The sequence below is a fragment of the Elgaria multicarinata genome, chromosome 19 (genome assembly GCF_023053635.1).
Source record: "Elgaria multicarinata webbii isolate HBS135686 ecotype San Diego chromosome 19, rElgMul1.1.pri, whole genome shotgun sequence".
NCBI classification, from domain to species: Eukaryota; Metazoa; Chordata; class Lepidosauria; order Squamata; family Anguidae; genus Elgaria; species Elgaria multicarinata.
Window position 1 is genome coordinate 15,600,257 of NC_086189.1, and position 22,478 is coordinate 15,622,734.

The 22,478-nt window shown below is 48.0% G+C and overlaps 1 protein-coding gene across 1 annotated transcript in view; it reads left to right on the top strand.

Moving 5' to 3' along the window:
* Positions 1–22,478, top strand: part of ASS1 (argininosuccinate synthase 1) — an 82,192-nt gene that overhangs the window by 32,666 nt on the left and 27,048 nt on the right. Inside the window, exons 9-12 of the mRNA XM_063144433.1 lie at positions 7,891–7,981; positions 11,322–11,406; positions 13,599–13,663; positions 20,558–20,689. Of these exons, the coding sequence (XP_063000503.1) occupies positions 7,891–7,981; positions 11,322–11,406; positions 13,599–13,663; positions 20,558–20,689 (373 nt within the window). The remainder of the gene's footprint in view (positions 1–7,890; positions 7,982–11,321; positions 11,407–13,598; positions 13,664–20,557; positions 20,690–22,478) is intronic.

Genomic DNA, 22,478 nt, shown 5'->3' on the forward strand with positions numbered 1-22,478 from the left:
TTCCAAGTCCTTGAGGAGTGTGATCATGTCTCCCTTCAGTCTTCATATAATCATAGAATAGTAGAGTTGGAAGGGGCCTACAAGGCCATCGAGTCCAACCCCCTGCTCAATACAGGAATCCACCCTAAAGCATCCCTGATAGATGGTTGTCCAGCTGCCTCTTGAATGCCTCTAGTGTGCGAGAGCTCACCACCTCCCTAGGTCACTGGTTCCATTGTCGTACTGCTCTAACAGTCAGGAAGTTTTTCCTGATGTCCCGCCGGAATCTGGCTTCCTGTCACTTGAGCCCATTATTCCATGTCCTGCACTCTGGGAGGGTCGAGAAGAGATCCTGGCCCTCCTCTGTGTGACAACCTTTCAAGTATTTGAAGAGTGCTCTCATGTCTCCCCTCGATCTTCTCTTTTCCAGGCTAAACACACCCAGTTCTTTCAGTCTCTCTTCATAGGGCTTTGTTTCCAGGCCCCTGATCATCCTGGTTGCCCTCCTCTGAACCCCCTCCAGCTTGTCTGCATCCTTCTTGAAGTGTGGTACCCAGAACTGGACGCAATACTCAAAATGAGGCCTAACCAGTGCGGAATAGAGGGGAACCCGTACCTCTCGTGATTTGGACTTTCTCCTCTGGAGCCATCTTCCTTTGGAGATGACGTCTTAACTGCCCACTGCGTGCTTACAGTAGACTCTGAACTACGCCCTGATCCTGACACCTGTTGCAGCCCCTAGAAAATGTGCCATCAGCATGTATAGATGCATGGCCAATCTTACATTACATTTGTAAAACACACACACACACACACACCAAAAAAACACACACTTTTTGGTGCACAGCTACGAATCTCCGTGGATCAAAATGGAAAGCAAAAGACTGGTACTAACAGACCACTTTTGGTGGATTTATTTTTTCGTGGTTGATAAGCCACGAGAGGAGTTGCGGTGAAGAGAGAATTGGGCACTGGGCTGTTTCAAGTCATCCACCCCATCCTTTCTCCTCTCACCACACACACTTTGGCCATCACACCCCCCCCCCCTTGAACACCCCCCCCCCCAAGACCTGCCAGCCAGAGGGATTTGAAAACAGATGGTTGAGCCATTTTCTGCCTCTGTGAGGCCCGATTGAGGAGTAATGAGGCAGCTAATGCCAAGAAAGATAGAAATTTACTTGCTTTAACTTCATATGGCACCCTGAAAAGAGTTCATTCAGACCAGGCACAACAATATCAACCTGGATGAATAAACTATTTGCGGCATCAATAGCTGTACATCATGGTTTAGTTCATGGACCATTTGCTTCCAATTTTTTATCTTCTTGCCCTGTTTCTCTTCCCCCGCCTGGTCCTTCCCTCCCTCTCTCTCTCTCTCTCCCCCCTTCCCCTTTTCCCCCCATTGCCCCTCCATCCCTTTAAAGATGACATTGCAAGAACAGCCCTCCTGCAGCGTGGGATAAATAGGAGGCATTGATACACCGTAGCAAACCTATGTGTCATTTGAACTGGGCTTTTTAAAGAGGCGAGAATGAACCGAGAAGGCAGGCACGCACCATAATGACGGAATGCCAGCCCAACGCCACTTCTTTTTCCTTCTATTTAGTCACTTTATTTAATGGGTGCTTTTGCTTTCGGCTCGGAAAATTGCAAACTTAACGGACTTTGCCTTCGGATGTTTGGTTAAAGAGTTTTAAACATTCCCTCCTCCCTCTTCTGGTGGCTTGATCCTGCTTTTTCTTCTCCTTTCTGCTTCTTAATCTTTCTCTCCTTCCCCCGCTCTGGACTGTTCGCTCCGTTTTCGCCCCGTTGAGTGCAAAAATCCCTCCTCCTATTTTCTTTTTCGTAATCTCAAAGCAGGCAGGTTGTTCCCTGGTTTAATAATAAGTATGATCAAGGCCACCAAAAAGAGCATCTGATGTAAAATTGGAAGCCGTGGTCCGTGTAATTTGAGTCTCCGCATTTGCACGTTTTGAGTATACATATGTGGGTTGTTAAAATAAAGGAACCAAGCATAAAAATGCAGCCTTTTTTAACATTAAAAATATACTCGGGAAGGAACCACAAAAGGAAAAGGGGGCAAAGAAACCTCATCTCCTGCTTTAGAACAGGTCACACAACCTTGTTTCATTGCTTTTGCGCTCTGTGTATGTTTGTGGGTCTATATTTCTGCACATATAGACTGCTGGAACTAAGGTTAGGTGCAGGGTTGCAACTGAAATCACTAGCCCATCAACTTCTCACGTCGGTTTTCCAGGAATAATGAAAAACCTGTGTTATGATGTCATTGCACGATGCACTTTCTGTAGTCAATGAAGTGATGGAATAAGGAAGCGTAATGTAACAGCACGCGTTTGGTATTACCGCAGATCACCGTTGGATGGGAGGAGGCCTGAGAGATGGGGTTTTTTTACAGCAACTTCAAATCTGTTATAACATTTAGTTGCAGCTAGGCATGGTTCTGAAATCCTGCCCATGTGTTTGAAGCTCCAAATGAACTGGTCCTATTTCCAAAGAGGAATTAATGCATTACGGATTCACCGTCGTTCCGTTCTTGAAAAGGGGGAAATTCTAATGGAGGTCGTTAGGTCTATCAAGGCAGTGTGGTGTAGTGGCTAAGGTGTTGGGCTGGGAGTCGGGAGGTCCGGGTTCTAGTCCCCACTTGGACATGGAAACCCTCTGGGTGACTTTGGGCCAGTCACGGCCTCTCAGCCCAACCCACCTCACAGGGTTGTTGTTGTGAAGATAACATGGAGAGGAGAAGGATTATGTACGCCGCCTTGGGTTCCTTAACAGGAAAAAAGGTGGGATATAAATGTAATAAATAAGTAATTAAATAAATAAATAGTTCTTTGCTGTGACACTGAAATGGAAGCTCTGCATTCAAAGCTGGAGCGTGTTCAGAGGAGGGCAACCAGGATGATCAGGGGTCTGGAAACAAAGCCCTATGAAGAGAGACTGAAAGAACTGGGTAAGAGAAGATTGAGGGGAGACATGAGAGCACTCTTCAAATACTTAAAAGGTTGTCACACAGAGGAGGGCCAGGATCTCTTCTCAATCCTCCCAGAGTGCAGGACGCGAAATAACAGGCTCAAGTTACAGGAAGCCAGATTCCGTCTGGACATCAGGAAAAACTTCCTGACTGTTAGAGCAGTATGACAATGGAACCAGTTACCTAGGGAGGTGGTGGGCTCTCCCACACTAGAGGCCTTCAAGAGGCAGCTGGACAACCATCTGTCAGGTAGGCTTTAAGATGGATTCCTGCATTGAGCAGGGGGTTGGACTCCATGGCCTTATAGGCCCCTTCCAACTCTACTATTCTATGATTCTAAATGGCAGTGAGGAGGAGGAGGAGGAAGAATAGCAGCTGGTGACCATGGCAGTGAGGAGGCAGACTCACCCATGGAGGGTATGTTCGTTGCCTAAGGATTCTCCAAAACCCAAAGCCAGCACTGGATTTGATGGAAAGTCAGGTCTGATCCAACAAGGTTTTTTCTTCTCATCTTTTGCTTTGCCATGCCACTAAATCCTAGGGTTCACCCTGCCCTCCAGAAGAGACAGTACGTTCTTGCAAATTCCTTCCATTTTGGTTTAGGGGTCTGCAGTGACGCACTTGCTACGCCTCTAGAAAAAACGAGCTTTTTGCCTGTGTTCACGGAGTGCAGATCTATCAAATCTAGGCTTCCACTGTTTATTGGGAAAGAATTATATCCTCCGTCTCTGGGAATTGACTCCTTTGGGCTTCATTGATTGCAGTGGAGTTGCGTCCTCTTGTCCTGGTGCGGGAATTCAATCTGCAATGTTTAAATAATTAAATTACTCCATTCCCCGTTATTGTTGGCCCCGGGGTTCTCATTGGGTTCTCTCATCTGCTCGTGATGTCTGTCTGATGGGATAAATGCTTCCGCTGGACCTCAGCCAGAAGTCTTTGCACTAAGTGGACTTTTTTTTCCCAGTGACTTCAACAGGCTCTGAGCCGGGGGAGATGCAGGGAAGCTACATTCCCTGGAAGATCCTACACCCCCAAATAATGACATATAATTGTTATTCTGCGGCAATACTGCCCTTGAACATGGAGGCTTCATTTTGCTGTTCTGGTTCCAGAAGGTGTCTTCTGAACACAGCCTGGCTTTCTGGCTTAACCACCAAGGTTAAAGCCATGGTTTAAGGTGTCTTCTGAACACAGCCTGGCTTTCTGGCTTAACCACCAAAGTTAAAGCCATAGTTTAAGGTGTCTTCTGAACACAGCCTGGCTTTCTGGCTTAACCACCATGGTAAAGTGTGATGAGGTGACGTGTGTGCCTTGCTTGGTCTTCTGCCCAGGTTCTCTTCAGGTGCAACTTCAAAGCCCTTTAGCTCGTCCCTCTGATGGTATTTTACCTTTAAACTGGACGTGGAGGGGATCTACACTAGTATATGAAATGATGTTTTTACAGTCATTGAACGTTTTGTTTTTGAGCGATTTAAAACGTAGCAGTTTTTAAAATGTTTACTTTTCTCTTTCCTTGGGAATGCATTCCTTTTGGCCACACTAAGAAAAGAAATCCGTTTGTTCTTTTTCCCCGTCTGCCAATTTCCCCTCCCACTTCCTCTTCTCTCCGAGAATCCTCCACCAGCAAACAATCCAGCCAGCAGCCTCCTAAAAGTGAAACTAAAAGTGTCTGCAGAAAAGAGGCTTGAAAGAAAAAAAAACCGCTCCAACTTTGGGCGCGGAAATTACATAAACATGCCCCCCCCCCGGAATGCGATTGGCTGATTAAGAACTACAGGAAACCCATTTAATACGATGAAATTGGCCACATCACACCAAATAGAATGACTTTTATCAGAGAAATTCAAAATAAAAACTGGAGAACGGACAACAATAAAACGTCACAAAGTGAAAGTCATGTGGCGAAATACTGCCAAACGCACACTTAAAAATGGTAAGACACGTTCTAACTTGACGAGTGTAGATCCCCTCCTGGACTTGAACTGGAGAGGCTTTCAAAATAGAGGAAAGTCCCTTGGCCACCTTTCAGGTAGAGGCCTCTCCTCGGTAAAAGACGAGACATGGCCACCCTCACTCAAAACGCCCGGGTGTCTTTAATCTTTGTGCAGTTCTGCATTTGGGCCTAGAAGATACAGGCTTGACCTTTCAACTCACCGTCGTACATGATGTGTCGGGGGGGCGGGGAGGCCTTGTGAGTGAGAGCAGAATTCTGCTAAATTGCAAAGCTAACCCACAGAAGGAGGCATTTATTTCCACTTTCCTAAAGAAACTCCCTTCTCCCCATATATATATATAAAAGAAATTGTTGCTTCAGCTCCGCCTCCCTCACTTATTGCATGCCTCCAAATGTGGAAATTCATCAGAAGCGCCTGAGGCATGAGTTAATTATGGGAACGCGTCGGGGTTTTTTTTCCACCGGGCCGGCTTTAAAGGATAAGACACCCCTGTCCTATAAAATCTGGTGAGGGGAATATATACACACACAAGGTTGATGTGTTTTGAAATGGGTTTCTGCTTTGTTCCTCTATTTCCCCCCTGGGTGTATTAACCTTGGGGACACCGTCAAAAAGCACAGCCGACAAGCGCACCTGCTGAGGTCAGGGCTAGTCATTAGATTTTCGGTCAGTGCAGAATAAACCCCATTTCTCCACGGCTGTGTGTGTGCCTTTTCGCTCGCTCGCACGCTCGCTCGGCTGCTGGGCCTGCCTCTGCCTCCCCCCACCCCTCTGCCAAAGTCGCACTTTTTTTCCCTGCCTGACTTGTTCCTCCATAGCTATTCCATCTCCAGCTGTGGGGGCGTCAAAGAAAAAGATGAGATCAAGTTGAGGGTAAGAAATTGTCTGATTTCCCTGGGCCTTTGTTCCCAGGTACCTCTGTGGCGTTCTCCTTTTGTGAAGGCGGCAAAACTCCGTCTCTCTCTCTCTCTCTCCGCTCGGCAGAGTTTTTGCTGCCGGGGCACTCTGAGGCTTTTAGGGGCAAAAACGTTGTGGCTGGTGTGTGTGTGTGTGTGTAATAAATAATATACATAGAAATAAACCATGGGAATATGGCAGCCAGGCTGGTCACCGGTATACCTAGGGGTGACCATATTACACCAGTTTTAAAAACTCTTCACTGGCTGCCGATTAGTTTCCGAGCAAAGTCTAAAGTGTTGGTTATCACCCTTAAAGCCCTACATGGTTTGGGTCCAGGCTACCTGCGGGATCGCCTTCTCCCGTACAATCCGCCCCGCACACTCAGGTCCTCTGGGAAGAATCTACTTCAGCTAGCAAGAACTAGATTAACAACTGTTACCCAGAGGACTTTCTCTTCTGCTGCTCCCAGACTGTGGAATGGCCTGCCGGAGGAGACTCGTCAACTTGTCTTTTAGCATTTAAGAAAGCTATAAAGACTGATCTCGTCCAGCAGGCCTATCCAGTGGAATTTTAGGATACTTTTAGTACGCATTTAGGATGTTTTTTAGGATGTTTTTAACAATGTATGTTACGTTTAAATTGAGTATTATGTATTTTATAGTTTATTGTTGTTTCCTGCCTTGATCAAAATGGAGAGGCGGGCAAGAAATATTATTATTATTATTATTATTATTATTATTGGAAGGTGGCAAAGGAAAGCCACTATAGCTCATGGAGCCTCTGTTTGGAGAGACTGTGTTCCTCTGAGATCCAGATGTTGGGGACAAGCAAGAACATAGAATCATAGAACAGTAGAGTTGGAAGAGGCCTCTAAGGCCATCGAGTCCAACCCCCCGCTCAGTGCAGGAATCCGCCTTAAAGCATCCCTGACAGATGGTTGTCCAGTTGCCTCTTGAAGGCCTCTAGTGTGGGAGAGACCACCACCTCCCTAGGTCATTGCTTTCATTGTCATACTGCTCTAACAGTCAGGAAGTTTTTCCTGATGTCCAGCTGGAATCTGGCTTCCTGTCACTTCAGCCCGTTATTCCGTGTCCTGCACTCTGGGAGGATCGAGAAGAGATCTTGGCCTTCCTCTGTGTGAGAACCTTTCAAGCCCTTGAAGAGTGCTATCATGTCTCCCCTCAGCTTTCTCTTCTCAAAGCAAAACATGCCCAGTTCTTTCAGTCTCTCCTCATAGGGCTTTGTTTCCAGACCCCAGACCAAGGGTCCATCTAGGCCATCCTTCTGTTCGCACAGTGGCCATCCAGCTGTTGACCAGAAACCCACAAACAGGACATGGGTTGAACAGCACCCTCTTGCTCATGTTCCGAAGCTGGTGTACGTAGGTGTACTGCCTCTGCTGCAGGAGGTAGCACATAGCCATCAGGGCTAGTAGCCTTTGATCGATGTCTCCTCCAGGAATTTATCTAACCACCTTTTAAAGACAACCAAATTGGTGGCCATCAGTACAACTTGTGGTACTTGGGGACTACCAGATGCATTTGGACTACATCTCCCTTTATCCCCAGCCAGCATGTTTGTAGTCCAACACACCTGGAGGGCCCCAGGTTGGGGAAAGCTGGTGTTACTAGTGTACTGCTCTAACAGTCAGGACATTTTTCCTGATGTTCAGCCAGAATCTGGCTTCCTGTAACTTGAGCCCATTATTCCACGTCCTGCACTCTGGGATGATCGAGAATAGTGTATATTTGTACTGACTGTGGTGGAAACGCTTTCAAATTGTGTCAACTGCTCTGTCTTCATTTCCAGATTCCTGGCTTTAGGCTACATGCATTCAGAGGAGTAAAGAGACCATCTCAGGACGTTGAATAAATATTTGTGGTTTATTCCAAGAACTAGCACACGATATATATGGATTAAAACCACACACACACACAAACACACACTCAACATCCTAAGATGGTCTCTTTAGTTCATTGGATCATTTTGGACGTTCTCCGGGGTTGTTTTCGCCATTTGTGCATGCGGGGAGTCACCAACGACTTGTTTAACTTTTTCTTATAGAATCAGGCCCCCCCTGGCCTCTATACGAAGACGAAAGACCCTGCGACAGCACCAGACTCTCCGGACATCTTAGAGATTGAATTCAAGAAGGGTAAGGGCCGAAAAGGACAGCCTGCATCATACTTACAATTGGGGCTTTTTAGTTTAGAAAATGACCACTAAGATCAAGACATGATATAAAATGATGCACTGTGCGAAGGAGATGGATATAATAGAGAGATGCTTCCCCCTTCCTTGCTCTCTCATGATGCTAGAATGAAGGGTCATGCAAGGAGGATGGATGTTGGAGGAACCCGTTTGAGGGGGGGAGTTGACGTGGTTTCAGCGGCTCACCAGCACCCCACCCTGCTGAGCCCATGCCGTCTTCGATCAGCTGGCCCAAACCAGCACGTGATGAGCTGGGCCAGCTGGTGGAATTTCCGTCAATATTTTTTTTTTGCATAAAAGAACATTTACACAAACGTTGGGCCGCAAATCGCCCGAAATGTCGCCAATTGCAGCCATAGGCGACATGCCCATTTGCTCAATTTACAGCTGAAAATTGCGCAAATGATGACCGAGATAAAACAACAATAACGACAGCGTTAAAAGTCCCCAGAACTCAGGCAAACCCATGCAACTTGGCTTGCTAAATCTGCTGAGCCCCCAAAGGGCCGGGAAACAGACAATAAGAACTCCTCTTAACTTACGGAATAACTGCTAGGAAATTTAATAGATCAAGCAATATAAAGGTACCATTAATAGATATAGTTGCTACCATAAGCTGTGATGATGGACGGGGACATTGCTAGGCTCTGAAAAGGTTAGGAGCCCAGGTCCAAAGAGTTAACTGCCTTGTGGGGCAGGGATTTGGGGGACTTTAAAGGGGCTGTCCAAGGTACTGAACCCTATCTTCCAAATGGAGAGCTCCTATTGAATTCTGACTGACACCCAGAGTGGATTCACCACCCCACTGGCATAGCAAGCACCAACGTCCAATGGACCATCTACAAAAGAGAGCAGGGCTCCTGCAGCTTTAACTGTTGTAACGAAGAGGTGATTCCACCAGGTGCTACATGCCTACAAATGACACCTGCTGAAATTCCCTTTGCTAAACAACCGTTACAGATACAGGAGCCCTGTCCTCCTTTTCCATACAGACACCCTATGCAGGAGCCCTGTCTTCTTGTGTATCTGGTCAAGAGGGCAGGGCTCCTGCAGCTTTAACTGTTGTGACAAAGAGGTGATTCCACCAGGTGCTACATGCCTACAAATGACACCTGCTGAAATTCCCTTTGCTAAACAACCGTTACAGATACAGGAGCCCTGTCCTCCTTTTCCATATGGACACCCTATGCAGGAGCCCTGTCTTCTTTTGTATCTGGTCAAGAGGGCAGGGCTCCTGCAGCTTCAACTGTTGTAACGAAGAGGTGATTCCACCAGGGGCTACATGCCTACAAATGACACCTGCTGAAATTCCCTTTGCTAAACAACCGTTACAGATACAGGAGCCCTGTCCTCCTTTTCCATACGGACACCCTATGCAGGAGCCCTGTCTTCTTTTGTATCTGGTCAAGAGGGCAGGGCTCCTGCAGCTTCAACTGTTGTAACGAAGAGGTGATTCCACCAGGGGCTGCATGCCTACAAATGATACCTGCTTGAAATTCCCTTTTCTAAACGACCGTTACAGATGCAGGAGCCCTGTCCTCCTTTTCCATTGGATCACCCTACTCTTGGCGTCTTTTGCTAGGCCGCTTGATGTGCTCCGTCTCTCAAAGCACGGACGGCGTCCACGACAGCCGTTCCCCCTTCCGAACATAGTTAATAATTTGATTAAAACCTCAAATCAATTAATTAGGGGGATAAACGAAGGGCCCACGCATGCATCTTGGCCTGTGCGCCCATCCAACTTCCCTATAAGACAACTCAGAGAGGCCTGGCGCGGTTTAATAACTCACTCCCTGCCTTTGGAATGAGAAAGAGACAGGGCCGGCTCCCCCTCCTTTCGCCGCACACCCATCCTCGTTTTATCCCCCTACTTAATTTATTTGAAGTTCTAATCTAATTATTAACTATTTTAAAAGGGATAAGCAGCTTTCGGAGACAATGTCCGCGCTCCACCAGGCGAGCTCCGTCTGATAGCCAGGCGAACAGCGACAATAGAACGGGAGAGGGGGGAGCTGACGTGGGGAGGCGCTCTCCCCGTCGCGGAGAAAGATTTAGGGTTCATTATCGCCGGGGCTTACATTTCAGAGCCATTTACAGCCGAATTTATAAACTCTCAGGCCTCCCAGCTCACCTTCTTCTTCTTCTTTTTTTTTTATATATATATAAAAAAAGCTTTAAAAAAAATTATAAAAGGGTTTAGAACGAGGAAGCTGGCAGAATCCCTTGGCTACAACAGTAGCCCTTTGTAATAAAGACTCGAAAGGCGGCCATTGAGTCCTGATTAGCAACTGATAAAGCTCTATATGGTAATGAGGAGGGCAGATGGAAGAGAGATTAGCTTTTTCCTTTTCTTTTGTGGGTTCCCCACATCCACCCACCTCCTCCCGTCGCTCAGCCAGTCACCCCCCCCCACATCTTCTGTGTCTGTTTCCGTATGCATTTATTGCTCATTTCACACCGCTCAAGGGGAGGGGAAAAAGTGCTTCTATTCCCCCCTCAAGGTCCCCTCTTCTTTCCTTGTCACCCTCTGTCCCCCCTTTTTTTAAAAAATAAAAGAAATAGGTATAATAATTAATTCATGGAGCACCTCCCCGTGTTTCGGCCACGAAAAGGGCTAAGACAAGGCCCCCTATTCACTCCTGTCAGGCAGTTAACTGGCAACCTGTGTGTGGCGTTTGTCTGCCAGACAGACATTACGGGGGCCGTGTGCGGTGCCTTGCCGGCATTTCAGCCTTGCCGCCCTCTCTCCTTTTCCCCTGTCCTTGGGGCTGCCGGGTTGTTTGTTAGGCGTAGGCCTGGTGGCTGGTGGAACAGAAGGGGCTAGGCCCGAAGACAATCGGCAAGCGTGAAATTTAATTAGCCAAGGCCGTAGCCGCAATTTCAAGCTCCTAAAAAAGAAGGGGACAAGGGCGGGTGCGAAAGGGGCCGTTGTATGTGGGAGTGGGGAACTTTTATTGCCTTTTTTTTTTTAATATAAAAACCCCCTTCTTTTCTCTCCAGGCTTTTTCCCCTCCTCAACCTCATATTGTGCAAGGATTCTCCCCGCTTTTTCTTTTTTAAAGCTTCCTGAGCGAAGCGGCTTAGCTATGCCTTTTTAAGAAGTTATTTAGAGTTCATATCTGTCAGGTCTATTTAACGTGTTTCGGGGTGATGTTTTAAAGAGGCACTCGTGACGTTAATAAGGTGATTCGGAGTCCGGTTGGCCGTACCTACGCCAACCCAACCCTTCGCTTTCTGGGGGCCCCGTTTTGCCGGCTCTGTGTAGCTTTATTCTCGCTTCGCAGGCGTCCCCATCGTGGTCACGAACCTGAGGGATGGGACCGTTCGCCGTTCGCCCCTTGAACTCTTCATTTACCTGAATGAAATCGCGTAAGTCGTCTGGTGCATGGCCAGATCCATGATGGTGCTTTTGCAAACCTCTGGTTCGATTCCGGTAAGGCTCATAAAGGAGGACTTCCCGGTGAATCAGGCCATGTAAGATTAGAGCGCTCTGAAGATTTTCCTAGTGTTCCATGACAACCTTCCAAAATGCCCTCTACTGTCTCGCTATCAAATAAATAAATATTTTCCTCTGCTATCTATCCTTCCATATCAAACACCAGGAGCATGCCCTCTGACAATCCCAGTAACCGGGCTGGTTGGTAAAAAATATACCTCTAGGAACCTCACACCTGGGAGAATAAGGAGTTGATAGCGAGGAGTGGGTGAGAATTCTGTTTCAATCTGGTTTTGAATTCACCAAAATTTGCAAAGTTGTCCATATGTGGGGCGGGTGGGGGAGAACGCGATTTTAGAAACGCAAATGTGGGAGAAACCGAAACGGAGAGATTTGTCCATCTAGGCTCAGGGCTTTGAGTTGCTATTAAAAGTCTGGGTTTGAAACCCTTTGGGTATTCAACCTTGTTAGCGCTGAGTTCGGGTTGCCACCACCTTTTTTTCTGACAGATTCATCATCTTAAACAGCTACAAGACAAGAAGGTCCGTCATGGGCAGTATCTATGCTTCTGCTTCAAAACGGGTTATAACGGTTTTGACAACCGTTGGGGCCCATGACACACACCATATACAGCTTTCCAACCGTTTTCAAAGTGTTATATACTGCTTAGTGTAGATCTGGCCCTGGTCTTCTCCATGCTCGAAATAGCTAGGCCTATTGGATCTGGTTAGTGCAACTGGCCGAGAATTCGTTTTCAGTTCGTTCTTGATATGAATTTATCCAGCTTCGCAACATTCCTCGTAGAATGTTGAGATTTTAAGAATTCAAACACAGGAGGAAGCAAAACTGTCAGATTCTCCCATCCCCACTGGTGGCCTTTGCTATTTGTTCCCCCAATCTGGTATTTAGAAGTTAGACTGCCTTGGAACTTGGAGGTTCTATTTGACCATTGTGGTTAATAGCCAAGGATAAGAATGTAAGAAGAACCATGCTGGATCAGACCAAAGGTCCATCTAGTCTAGCACTCTGTTCACACGGTGGCCAAACCGCTGTTGACCAGGGACCAACAAAGCAGGACATGGTGCAACAGCACCCTCCCACCCATGTTCCCCAGCAAAAGGTGGTATATACACTTACTGTCTCCGATACTGGAGGTATCACATAGCCATCAAGACTAGGAGCCATTGATAGCCGTCTCCTCCAGGAATTGATCCAACCCTCCTTTTAAAGCCATCCAAATTGGTGGACATCACCACATCTTGTGGTAATAAATTCCAGAGTTTAACTCTGCTCTGTGTGAAGAAGTTCTGGAGCGTGTTCAGAGGAGGGCAACCAGGATGATCAGGGGTCTGGAAACAAAGCCCTATGAAGAGAGACTGAAAGAACTGGGCCTGTTTAGCCTGGAGAAGAGAAGATGGAAGGGAGACATGATAGCACTCTTCAAAGACTTAAAAGGTTGTCACACAGAGGAGGGCCAGGATCTCTTCTCCATCATCCCAGAGTGCAGGACACGGAATAACGGGCTCAAGTTAAAGGAAGCCAGATTCCAGCTGGACATCAGGAAAAACTTCCTAACTGTTAGAGCAGTACGACAATGGAGTCAGTTGCCTGGTGAGGTGGTGGCCTCTCCCACACTAGAGGCCTTCAGGAGGCAGCTGGACAACCCTCTGTCAGGGATGCTTTAGGGTGGATTCCTGCATTGAGCAGGGGGTTGGACTCGATGGCCTTGTAGGCCCCTTCCAAGTCTGCTATTCTATGATTCTAAGTCCTTCCTTTTATCTGTTCTGGATCTCCCACCAATCATCTTCATGGGATGACCCCTCTGGGTTCTAGTATTATGAGAGAGGGAGAAGAACGTCTCCCTATCCACGTTCTCCACACCATGCATCATTTTGTACACCTCTATCATATCTGGGCTTCCTTAGTCCAGCCACTGTGTCAACAGGGTGCTGGACTAGATGGAGCCTTGGTCTGATCCTGCACGGCTCATCTTACATTCTTCCAATGCTAATGTGGACCTTTGGACTCATCCATAGCGTCTTCTTTCCTATTATTTGCACTGTCTGTCTGCAGGTTTAGAAAGTTTTCTTGCAAGTGTCAGCTGTTCTCTCCTTTCTCTCTTCAGCGGCACGCATGGAGTCGGTCGCATTGACATAGTGGAGAACCGGTTTATAGGGATGAAGTCCAGAGGTAAGAGATGCTTAGGTGACTATTCTCTTCCGCTCATGCATCCAGTGGCTTTCAAACCCTGATGGCTGGGGCATGTTGGGTGTTGTAAGACTTTTACCCATCTCAATATGTGTGGGATTGCGCCCTAAAATCAAGGGATGAAGCTGCATGTGTAAATCAACCCTTCTACAAGCTAACAGTCTTGTTTATTCAGAAATAAATACGTACTCCCAGGCAAGTATGGATAGGTTTGCAGCCCAAGTGTGCGTTGAACTGGTGGTGGTAAGGATCTAGCAGTTCAGCCCTAAATGCTGCCATTTCAAATTGGTTACAGATGCATTTTATTTCCCAGGTGTCATTTGTATATATGCAGAACCCGGTGAAATTCCCTCTTCATCACAAGCTGCAGGCGCCCTGCCCTCTTGATCTGATACAAAAGAGGGCAGGGCTCCTGCAGCCTGAACTGTTGTGATGAAGAGGGGACTTCACCAGGTGCTGCAGGCATACAAATGACACCTGCTGAAATTCCCTTTTCTGCACAATGGTTGTAGACGCAGGAGCCCGGTCCTCCTTTCCATAGGGTCACCCTACCTTTTGCTCCCTTGAGAAATGATTCTCCGTTTCTCCAGCCAAGCTCCTCTTGGGTCAGTGGAAGAGAACTGAGAAGGACGTGTCTCCTTTATGAGAGAGCCCCCTTGAGGCGGAAGATTTTGGAGGGGAATATTTCAGGATGAAAAGTATTTCTTTTGGTATTGTTGTCGCTGTGGCGGAGTCAAAGTGGAGCAAAAATGCAGATTTTGTCTCTGCAATAGGGCAGCAGTGAAAAATGGAAGGGGGGGCACCCTGTAATTAAATGGGGAGATTTTGTTGCGTGCTGTGGGGTGGGCTGCAACAAGCCAGGACTTCTTTTAAAGTTAATGAGAATAAAATAAGAAACCACTTCATGGCACGACTGACCATCCCGTGAATTGTAAGCATAGTTTTGGTCTTCTAGGGTGTTTTTTTTTAAAAAAAAAAAAGGAAGAAAAATAAACAAAACACACAAGTGAGATAAGTTATTATTATTATTTATTACATTTATATACCACCCCATAGCCAAAGCTCTCTGGGCGTTTTACAAAGATTAAAATTATCCGATTAAAAGGATTAAAAATCAATACATAAGATTTAATCAAATGATTGCCTCCTTCCTTACCCAGATGTATTCCCCCCCTGAAATTCTTGATGACATTTGTGCAATGCAACCTGTCCTCCAGATGTGTGGGATTGCAATTCCCATCATTCCCATTCGTTGGCTATGCTGGGTGGAAATGCTGGGTGTTCCAGTCCAGCAGATCTGAAGGGCGTCAGGTTGAGGAAGTTTGTTGCAATGTAAGGGATCTAGACCTTCTTTAAGCTGAAAAGAGACAGATGTGATGAAGATGGGGAGAGGGAGGGAGGGAGAGAGAGAGAGAGAGAGAGAGCGCAAAACGATAGTTTGCCGGGAAGCCTTATCAAAATATTTGCTCTCTTGTCACGGTGAAAAAGGAGGAGTTTTTAAGCAAAGCAAGGCGAGCTATAAACGCAACCTCTCTGAAACTTCTGATGGCGGTGCAGATGTAACCTGGCTGAAACGCTGCAGACAAATTCTTCTGAGTGGGTCTACTCTATTTCTTTATTTATTTATTTATTGCATTTTTATACCGCCCAATAGCCAAAGCTCCCTGGGCGTTTCTAGACACTCAGGAGCCATTTGCTTGCTTGTTCGTGAGAGCTAAGTGGAGCCACCAGGTGCAGAAGCAGTCTATATCAATATATACCAAGTGCTGGGGTGCGGCAGGGGGACGACGAAACAAAAGAGGAGGGTTTTTGGCATCTTTATGACTGCCTTTGGAAGCCAAATTCGGGCGACCCTATGGAATGGAGGACAGGGCTCCTGTATCTTTGACAGTTGTATAGAAAAGGAAATTGCATGGTGTAATTCCCTCTTCCTCACAACAGTTAAAGCCATCCCATATATCAAGAACATGTGTGAAGGGAGCTTGCATCGTGGGGACTCTTGTCAGTGCCTGGCCGTGAGAATTCATGGACCAAATCCCACAACCATGAGGCTTTGGCAAATCATAGAATAGTTGAGCCGGAAGGGGCCTACAAGGCCATCGAGTCCAACCCCCTGCTCAATGCAGGAATCCCCCTTAAAGCATCCTTGACAGATGATTGTCCAGCTGCCTCTTGAAGGCCTCTAGTGTGGAAGAGCCCACCACCTCCCTAGGTCTTTAGTTCCATTGTCGTACTGCTCTAACAGTCAGGAAGTTTTTCCTGATGTCCGGCCAGCAGCTGGCTTCCTGTAACTTGAGCCCATTATTCCGTGTCCTGCACTCTGGGATGAACGAGAAGAGAGCCTGGCTCTCCTGTTTCAAGTATTTGAAGAGTGCTTTCATGTCTCCCCTCAGCCTTCTCTCCTCCAGGCTAAACAGGCCCAGTTCTTTCAGCCTCTCCTCATAGGGCTTTGTTTCCAGACCCCTGCAACTGTCTCTCCCAGTGGGTTTCCAGGGCCAAGTGGGGAACTTGTTTCCAACCGGCTCCCCGTCAAACCGCAGGCAGTGCTGGCCGTGAAAGGGATGCAGTCTCCCTTACCCTGGGGGAGACATTCCTCACTCACCTGAACTGTTTCTAGCCTAATCTGCACCAAGCAGGATATTCCACTATGAAAGCGGTATATAAAAGGCAGGAGCCACACCAAGCAGGATATAGCAGTATGAAAGTGGTATATTTTTTTTAATATATATATGTATTTGTATCCTGCCTTTTGCCCAATGCTGGGCCTCAAGGCGGCCTTACAAAGTTGAAAATATACATGGGGGGGGGGGGGGAAAGGAAACAAAACCATAAACAATTAAAAAATACACAACAAAATTATAAGACATTAACATAGATGGAGGGCCGGATTATTCTCCAAAGGCCTGCTTGAACAAAAAAGTTTTTGCCTGCTTCCGAAAGCCCATCAAGGAGGGAGCCAGCCTAGCTTCCCCGGGAAGAGAGTTCCAGAGTACCGGAGCAGCCACCGAGAAGGCCCTGTCCCATGTTCCCACCAAGCATGCCTGTGAAGATGGTGGGACTGAAAGAAGGGCTTCTCCAGAAGATCTCAAAGCACGGGCAGGCTCATAAGGGAGAAGACGTTCTTTCAAATAACCTGGACCCGAGCCATATAGGGCTTTATAGGTCATAACCAGCACCTTGAATTGTGCCCGGAAACAGACTGGGAGCCAGCGGAGCTGTATATGGTATGTGTCAATGGGCCCATACTGCGATAAAGCAGTCGTGTGGCTCCTGCCGTTTATATACCGCTTTCATAGTGCAGTATCCTGCTTGGTGTAAATTAGGCCTCTGTTTGTCACTGTGCCGGTGGCTCCTGAGTGTCACCGCTGCACTCCCAGCTAGAACTGGCGGACTGCCGTCAAGGAAGCCCAAATTGCTTCATTCAAGGTAAACAGACAGCAGAGGTTACAAATTAGACATTTTTAAGTAGCGGCAGCTGCCTCTTATTTCCCCCTCCTCCTTTTTTTTATATATATATTTCCCCCCCCCTCCCCGCCTTCCCAGCTCTTTCTCTGCAGCAATTACGGCGTGATTGAAATGCCGTGAGTCCGTATCCCTGACACCTCTGTCTTTTTCCTGTAAACACGGAGAGATGAAAATAGACACTTGGAACGGCTGTTGCTGTCACTTTGAAGATGTCTCTTGTCTCCTGCATGGCAACGCGGGGATGAGCTCCCGTCATTTTCCTTTCCCTTCGCGCGGCGGTTCGTACTTCGACTGTCAAGAAAAAAAAAAAAAAACGCGCAAAAAAAAAAATCAGCCCGCTAGATCCGCAGTCTTTTCAGCTTCAGGTCTCTGTCACAAATCAAACAAAAATATTATAGAGAGTGGAGGGGAACAGACAGGAGGGAAAGAATGTATTCTACACACTCCCCCCCTTTTTTTCTTTCAGAGCAAAGTGCAGGGTGAATACGGGAGGTGGGGGTGCATCAAAGTGGCGGAGGAGGAGATGAAAGCTTACACACACACACACATACAAAAACCAAGCTTTTTTTATCAGCCCAAATTAACTTTAACACCTTCTGAGGAAAGGAGCAGACGGATTAATTGGAATGGATTAGGGTTACTGCACGTGTTTTTCCTCCTCTGTGTCGTTCTCTCGTTGGCACGGACCTTTCGGTGCAGCGGTTTTATCCCTCTGTGATTTGAATTTGCCATTGCGGGGCCATGAAAGGACGTGTTTATTGCGCGCAAGGATTGAGAAACAGGTCACAAATGTCCCTTTCTTCTCTCCCTCCAGCACCAATGCTACCAGCCTGGCGTGCGGCCTTAGAACTGGCACTTACCAAAGGCTAAAAGTTGTGAGGTTGATTCGGGTTGGAAGCAGGGACCTCAATATTAGGCACCCACCTAACTTTCCACATCCGTATCTATCATCTCCCTTTCCGTGATGCAACCACCCAGTGGTTCCTCCTTTCAAACCAGGGTGTCCCACCCAACCACTGCCAATGGAACCAATGACCTAGGAAGGTCGTGGGCTCTCCCACACTAGAGGTCTTCAAGAGGCAGCTGGACAACCATCTGTCAGGGATGCTTTAAGGTGGATTCCTGCACTGAGCGGGGGGTTGGACTCGATGGCCTTATAGGCCCCTTCCAACTTTACTATTTTATGATTCTAAGATTCCCTGTTTTTATATAGTTTGGGTATAATGATTGGACCAGGAAATATTTCAGTTCCTCTCAACCTCAAGAACGTAGGAAGAGCCAGGCTGGATCTGACCAAAGGTCTCTCTAGTCTAGCATTCTGTTCACACAGCAGCCAAGCAGATGCCCCGATGGAAATCCCACAAGTAGGTCACATGTGCAATAGCACACTCCTACCCGGGGCAGATTTACACCAAGTGGGATCTGATACTTTGAAAGCGGTTTGAAAACGGTATATGAAGGTGTCATGGGCCCTAACGGTTGTCAGTGCACTTCAATTCCATTATAAATCAGTAGTGTAGCTCGTGTCTCGGATTCCCTGTCATGCGTAGGAAACGGCTGCCTCTGATCCTGGAGCATGGAGCCCTCCTGACTAAGAACATCAGAACATCAGAAGAACCCTGCTGGATCAGACCAAGGGTCCGTCTAATCCAGCACTCTGTTCATGCCGTGGCCAACCAGCTGTCGGCCAGGGATGAACAAGCAGGACTAGTAGCCATTGATAGTCTTGTTCTTCATGAATAATTCTGCTGGCAGTGAGGTCTGTGGGCTATCAGGATTGGGCACGTCCAACTGGTTCGCCATCAAACCATGGACAACTACAAACATAAGAAGAGTTGTGATGGATCAGACCATGGGTTCCTCTAGTCCAACGTTCTGTTCACACGGTGGCCAACCAGCTGTTCACCAGGGACCCCAAGCAGAACATGAGTGCAACAGCACCCTCCCGCCCATGTTCCCCAGCAACTGCATGCTTGGAATGAGGTCTCAGGTGATGATCTCCAGGCTCGGGTAGGAACATGAGGAAAGAGACCGTCCTTTAGATACTGGGGCTCCAAGCTCTGCAGTGCTTTATAGATTAAAACCAACACTTTAAATTGAGACTGGAAATGAACCAGAAGCCAGTGGAGATAAGAGAATACTGTTGCGATATGATCATAACACCTATTTGCAGTCAGGACCCTCGCGGCCATCTTTTGTATTAACTGAAGTTGCCAGACCATCTTCAAGGGCAGCCCCACATACATTACAATGTAGTAATCTAGCCGGGAGGGTACCGAGGCACAGATCACTGAAGCCAGGCTGTCACGATCCAGCCGGCATATCAACCTGGTAAAAGTTGCTCCATGCCACAGAAGATACTTCTGCCTCTAGCGAAGAAGTTGTGGGTCTACCACAGACTTGATCCTTTAAGGGAAGAGCGAGTGGGCGATATTTCTCCATTGCAGCTGGTATTCAGACAGATACTACCTCTTAGTGGCTCTGTTCAGAAGACACCTTAAACCCCAGCTGGGGTTTAAGGTGTCTTCTGAACACAGCATGCCTTTCTCGCTTAACCACCATGGTTAAGCCATGGTTTAAGGTGTCTTCTGAACGGGGCCAGAGTGGAATCCCCATTGAGCTAACGTGGTTACTGGCCTCTGATGGTGGAAATGTTCTAGTTTTCGTAAACAAATGACCCAAATCCAAAAACTGGTGGCATTCTTTCGGAGCCTTCTTCTGTTTAAGCCAAAAACTAAACCAACGGGAACAACAACCCAGCCTGGACTGGCCACCCACCTATCGCAGTTATCAAAAGGAATTCAACTTTGGGTTTGCGACATGTTTGCTGAACTCAACTAGGCACCGAGTTGGGGGGTGTTGAAGCTGAGGGTGGGGGAACAGCTTCCGAAATCTCCCAGGTAACCTCCCTTCTCCACAGCTGATGTGAGGGGCTTCCCCCCCCCTTTGTCTCTGGTGGAAGAGTTGTGGGGTGGGGGGGAGAGAGAGAGGAGAGGGGAGGATCTTTCCAGACCCCCATGACTTTGCCCTGCGTGGCTTGTCTAATTACAGGTTTTCAGCCACAGACCGGTGGGCATGTATGGTTGTGGGGGGGGCATCGGCTCCCAAACCCTGTCATTTAGCCTCGCTGGAGTGCCTCTTCAAAGAGGGGAATCTAGAAATTTTCTCCACAAGGTGCGGAGTGGACTGTCTCGGCCGCAGCAGGACTATAATGACAGATGCATTTTATGGCAAGCTGAGACTGAATGGAGCCGGGGCTACGGCGCCTTCTGTCAGCCAAACCATTATTTTTTGTCATTTCCTGACAGTTTGGGGCCTCATTCATTTCCCCTCTCCCTTTCCCTCCCTCCCTCCCTAACACCCACCCCTCTCTCTTTTTTTCTTTCTCCCCCTGCCTGGTGAAATGGCTAGGTATCTACGAGACCCCTGCAGGTACCATCCTCCACCGTGCCCATTTAGACATTGAGGCCTTCGCCATGGACCGGGAGGTGCGGAAAGTCAAGCAAGGACTCGCCTTGACGTTTGCCGAACTGGTGTACAACGGTACGTAACACGGCCCGAGTCCTTTCCCTCCCAATGGCTGCTTTCGTACTCCTTTTCCGCGTCTGCGCCGAGTCGTGCAAGTCGTAGAATCATGGAATCATAGAATAGTAGAGTTGGAAGGGTACTCTAAGGCCATCGAGTCCAACCCCCTGCTCATTGCAGGAATCCACCCTAAAGCATCCCTGACAGATGGTTGTCCAGCTGCCTCTTGAAGGCCTCTAGGGTGGGAGAGCCCACAACCTCCCTAGGTAACTGATTCCATTGTTGTACTGCTCTAACAGTCAGGAAGTTTTTCCTGATGTCCAGCCAGAATCTGGCTCCTTGTAACTTCAGCCCATTATTCCGTGTCCTGCACTCTGGGAAGTCTTTCTCTTAGACCCTGCTGCCTCTCCAACTCTCGTTCCTTCTGTTCGGTCCGCTGCCAGCCTCACCCTCAAAACGTTTTCGGCTCGCCATGGACCGTTCTCTAATCATCGGTCTTGACGGATAGAAGTCGTTGCCGAGAGGGATGAGTCGGGTCTTTGAACAGGGGAATCCGAGTACGCCAACGCCCCAACTCAAAAGCTGGCAAGTGGGATCGTGTTGAGGATACAATCCGTGCTCACCTCAACTCCGCGAGCTTCCGCTGCTGTTTCCTCCTTGGCCTGCCCCGAGGTACAGAAACATACCTCGGGGTTTGGGAATAGCGATTGGTGAGTTCCCTCTTCCAGCCAAGCTGGCCCGGCAAGCGATCGGCATTGCGTGCATCTGAAAATGTGCAATTCCCACGTCGCGTCACGAGCATGCCGGGGAATTGCACACTTTCCAGAGGCCTTCATGTGCTTTTCTCCCCCCCCCCCCCCGTGGCCATCCTGGCCTGAAAGGGCCTCTGAACACTTGCATTAAGGGGTCCTTTCAGCCCCAGTGGGTGAGGAAGGGGGAGAGAGGTGTGAGGAAGTGGATTTTTTAGGCCTCTGAAAAGTGCACAAATTCCCCCGGCCATGCGTGCTTTCCAGAAGCCTGGAAAGTGCGCTTTTCATCCCCAAAGCATCCGTCGGTGCCTGAAAGGGCTTCTTAGCGCTTGCACCGGGGGAAGCCAGAGGGAGGAGGAGAAGGTTTTAGCCCTTACACTCTACGCCAGTGTGGCGTAGTGGCTAAAGTGTTGGACTGGGAGTCGGGAGATCCGGGTTCTAGTCCCCGCTCAGCCATGGAAACCCACTGGGTGACTTTGGGCCAGTCACAGACTCTCGGCCCAACCCACCTCACAAGGTTGTTGTTGTGAATATAAAATAGAGAGGAGGGTTATGTAGGTTCCTTGGAGGGGAAAAAGCAGGATATAAATGCAATAAATAATAATAATGGCTTCCGCCTAACCCAACCCTACTTGGGAGGGCAACAGTGGGGGTGGAAGCAGGGATGGTACGTGGGTGCTCCAAAGGCCTTCTCCTAACTAGGGATCTGGGTCTTCCATTCCTAGTCAGCGACGTCAGTAGAGGCTGGTGGCTCCATTTCTGGTGGGGTGGTGATTCCATTCTGGGTTTCAGCCAGAACTTTGAAGGGACTATTCCATGTGTGGAAGCCATTTTGCGTAGCTCCTTTAGAGTTAGAGCCCATAATGAAAGCACAGCCCCATGGGAATTGGAGCCACCAGCCTCCTCCGCCGAGAGGTAAAGTGCTACATTTTGAAATGCAGATACTCATCATGACGGTTTCCATAGCCACACCCCCAGGGAGAGTCTGAATGGCAGGCAGCTGCCTTGATCTGTAGCAACAAACCAGTTCTAGCAGTTTCCGTCTTTGGTAAAATGAA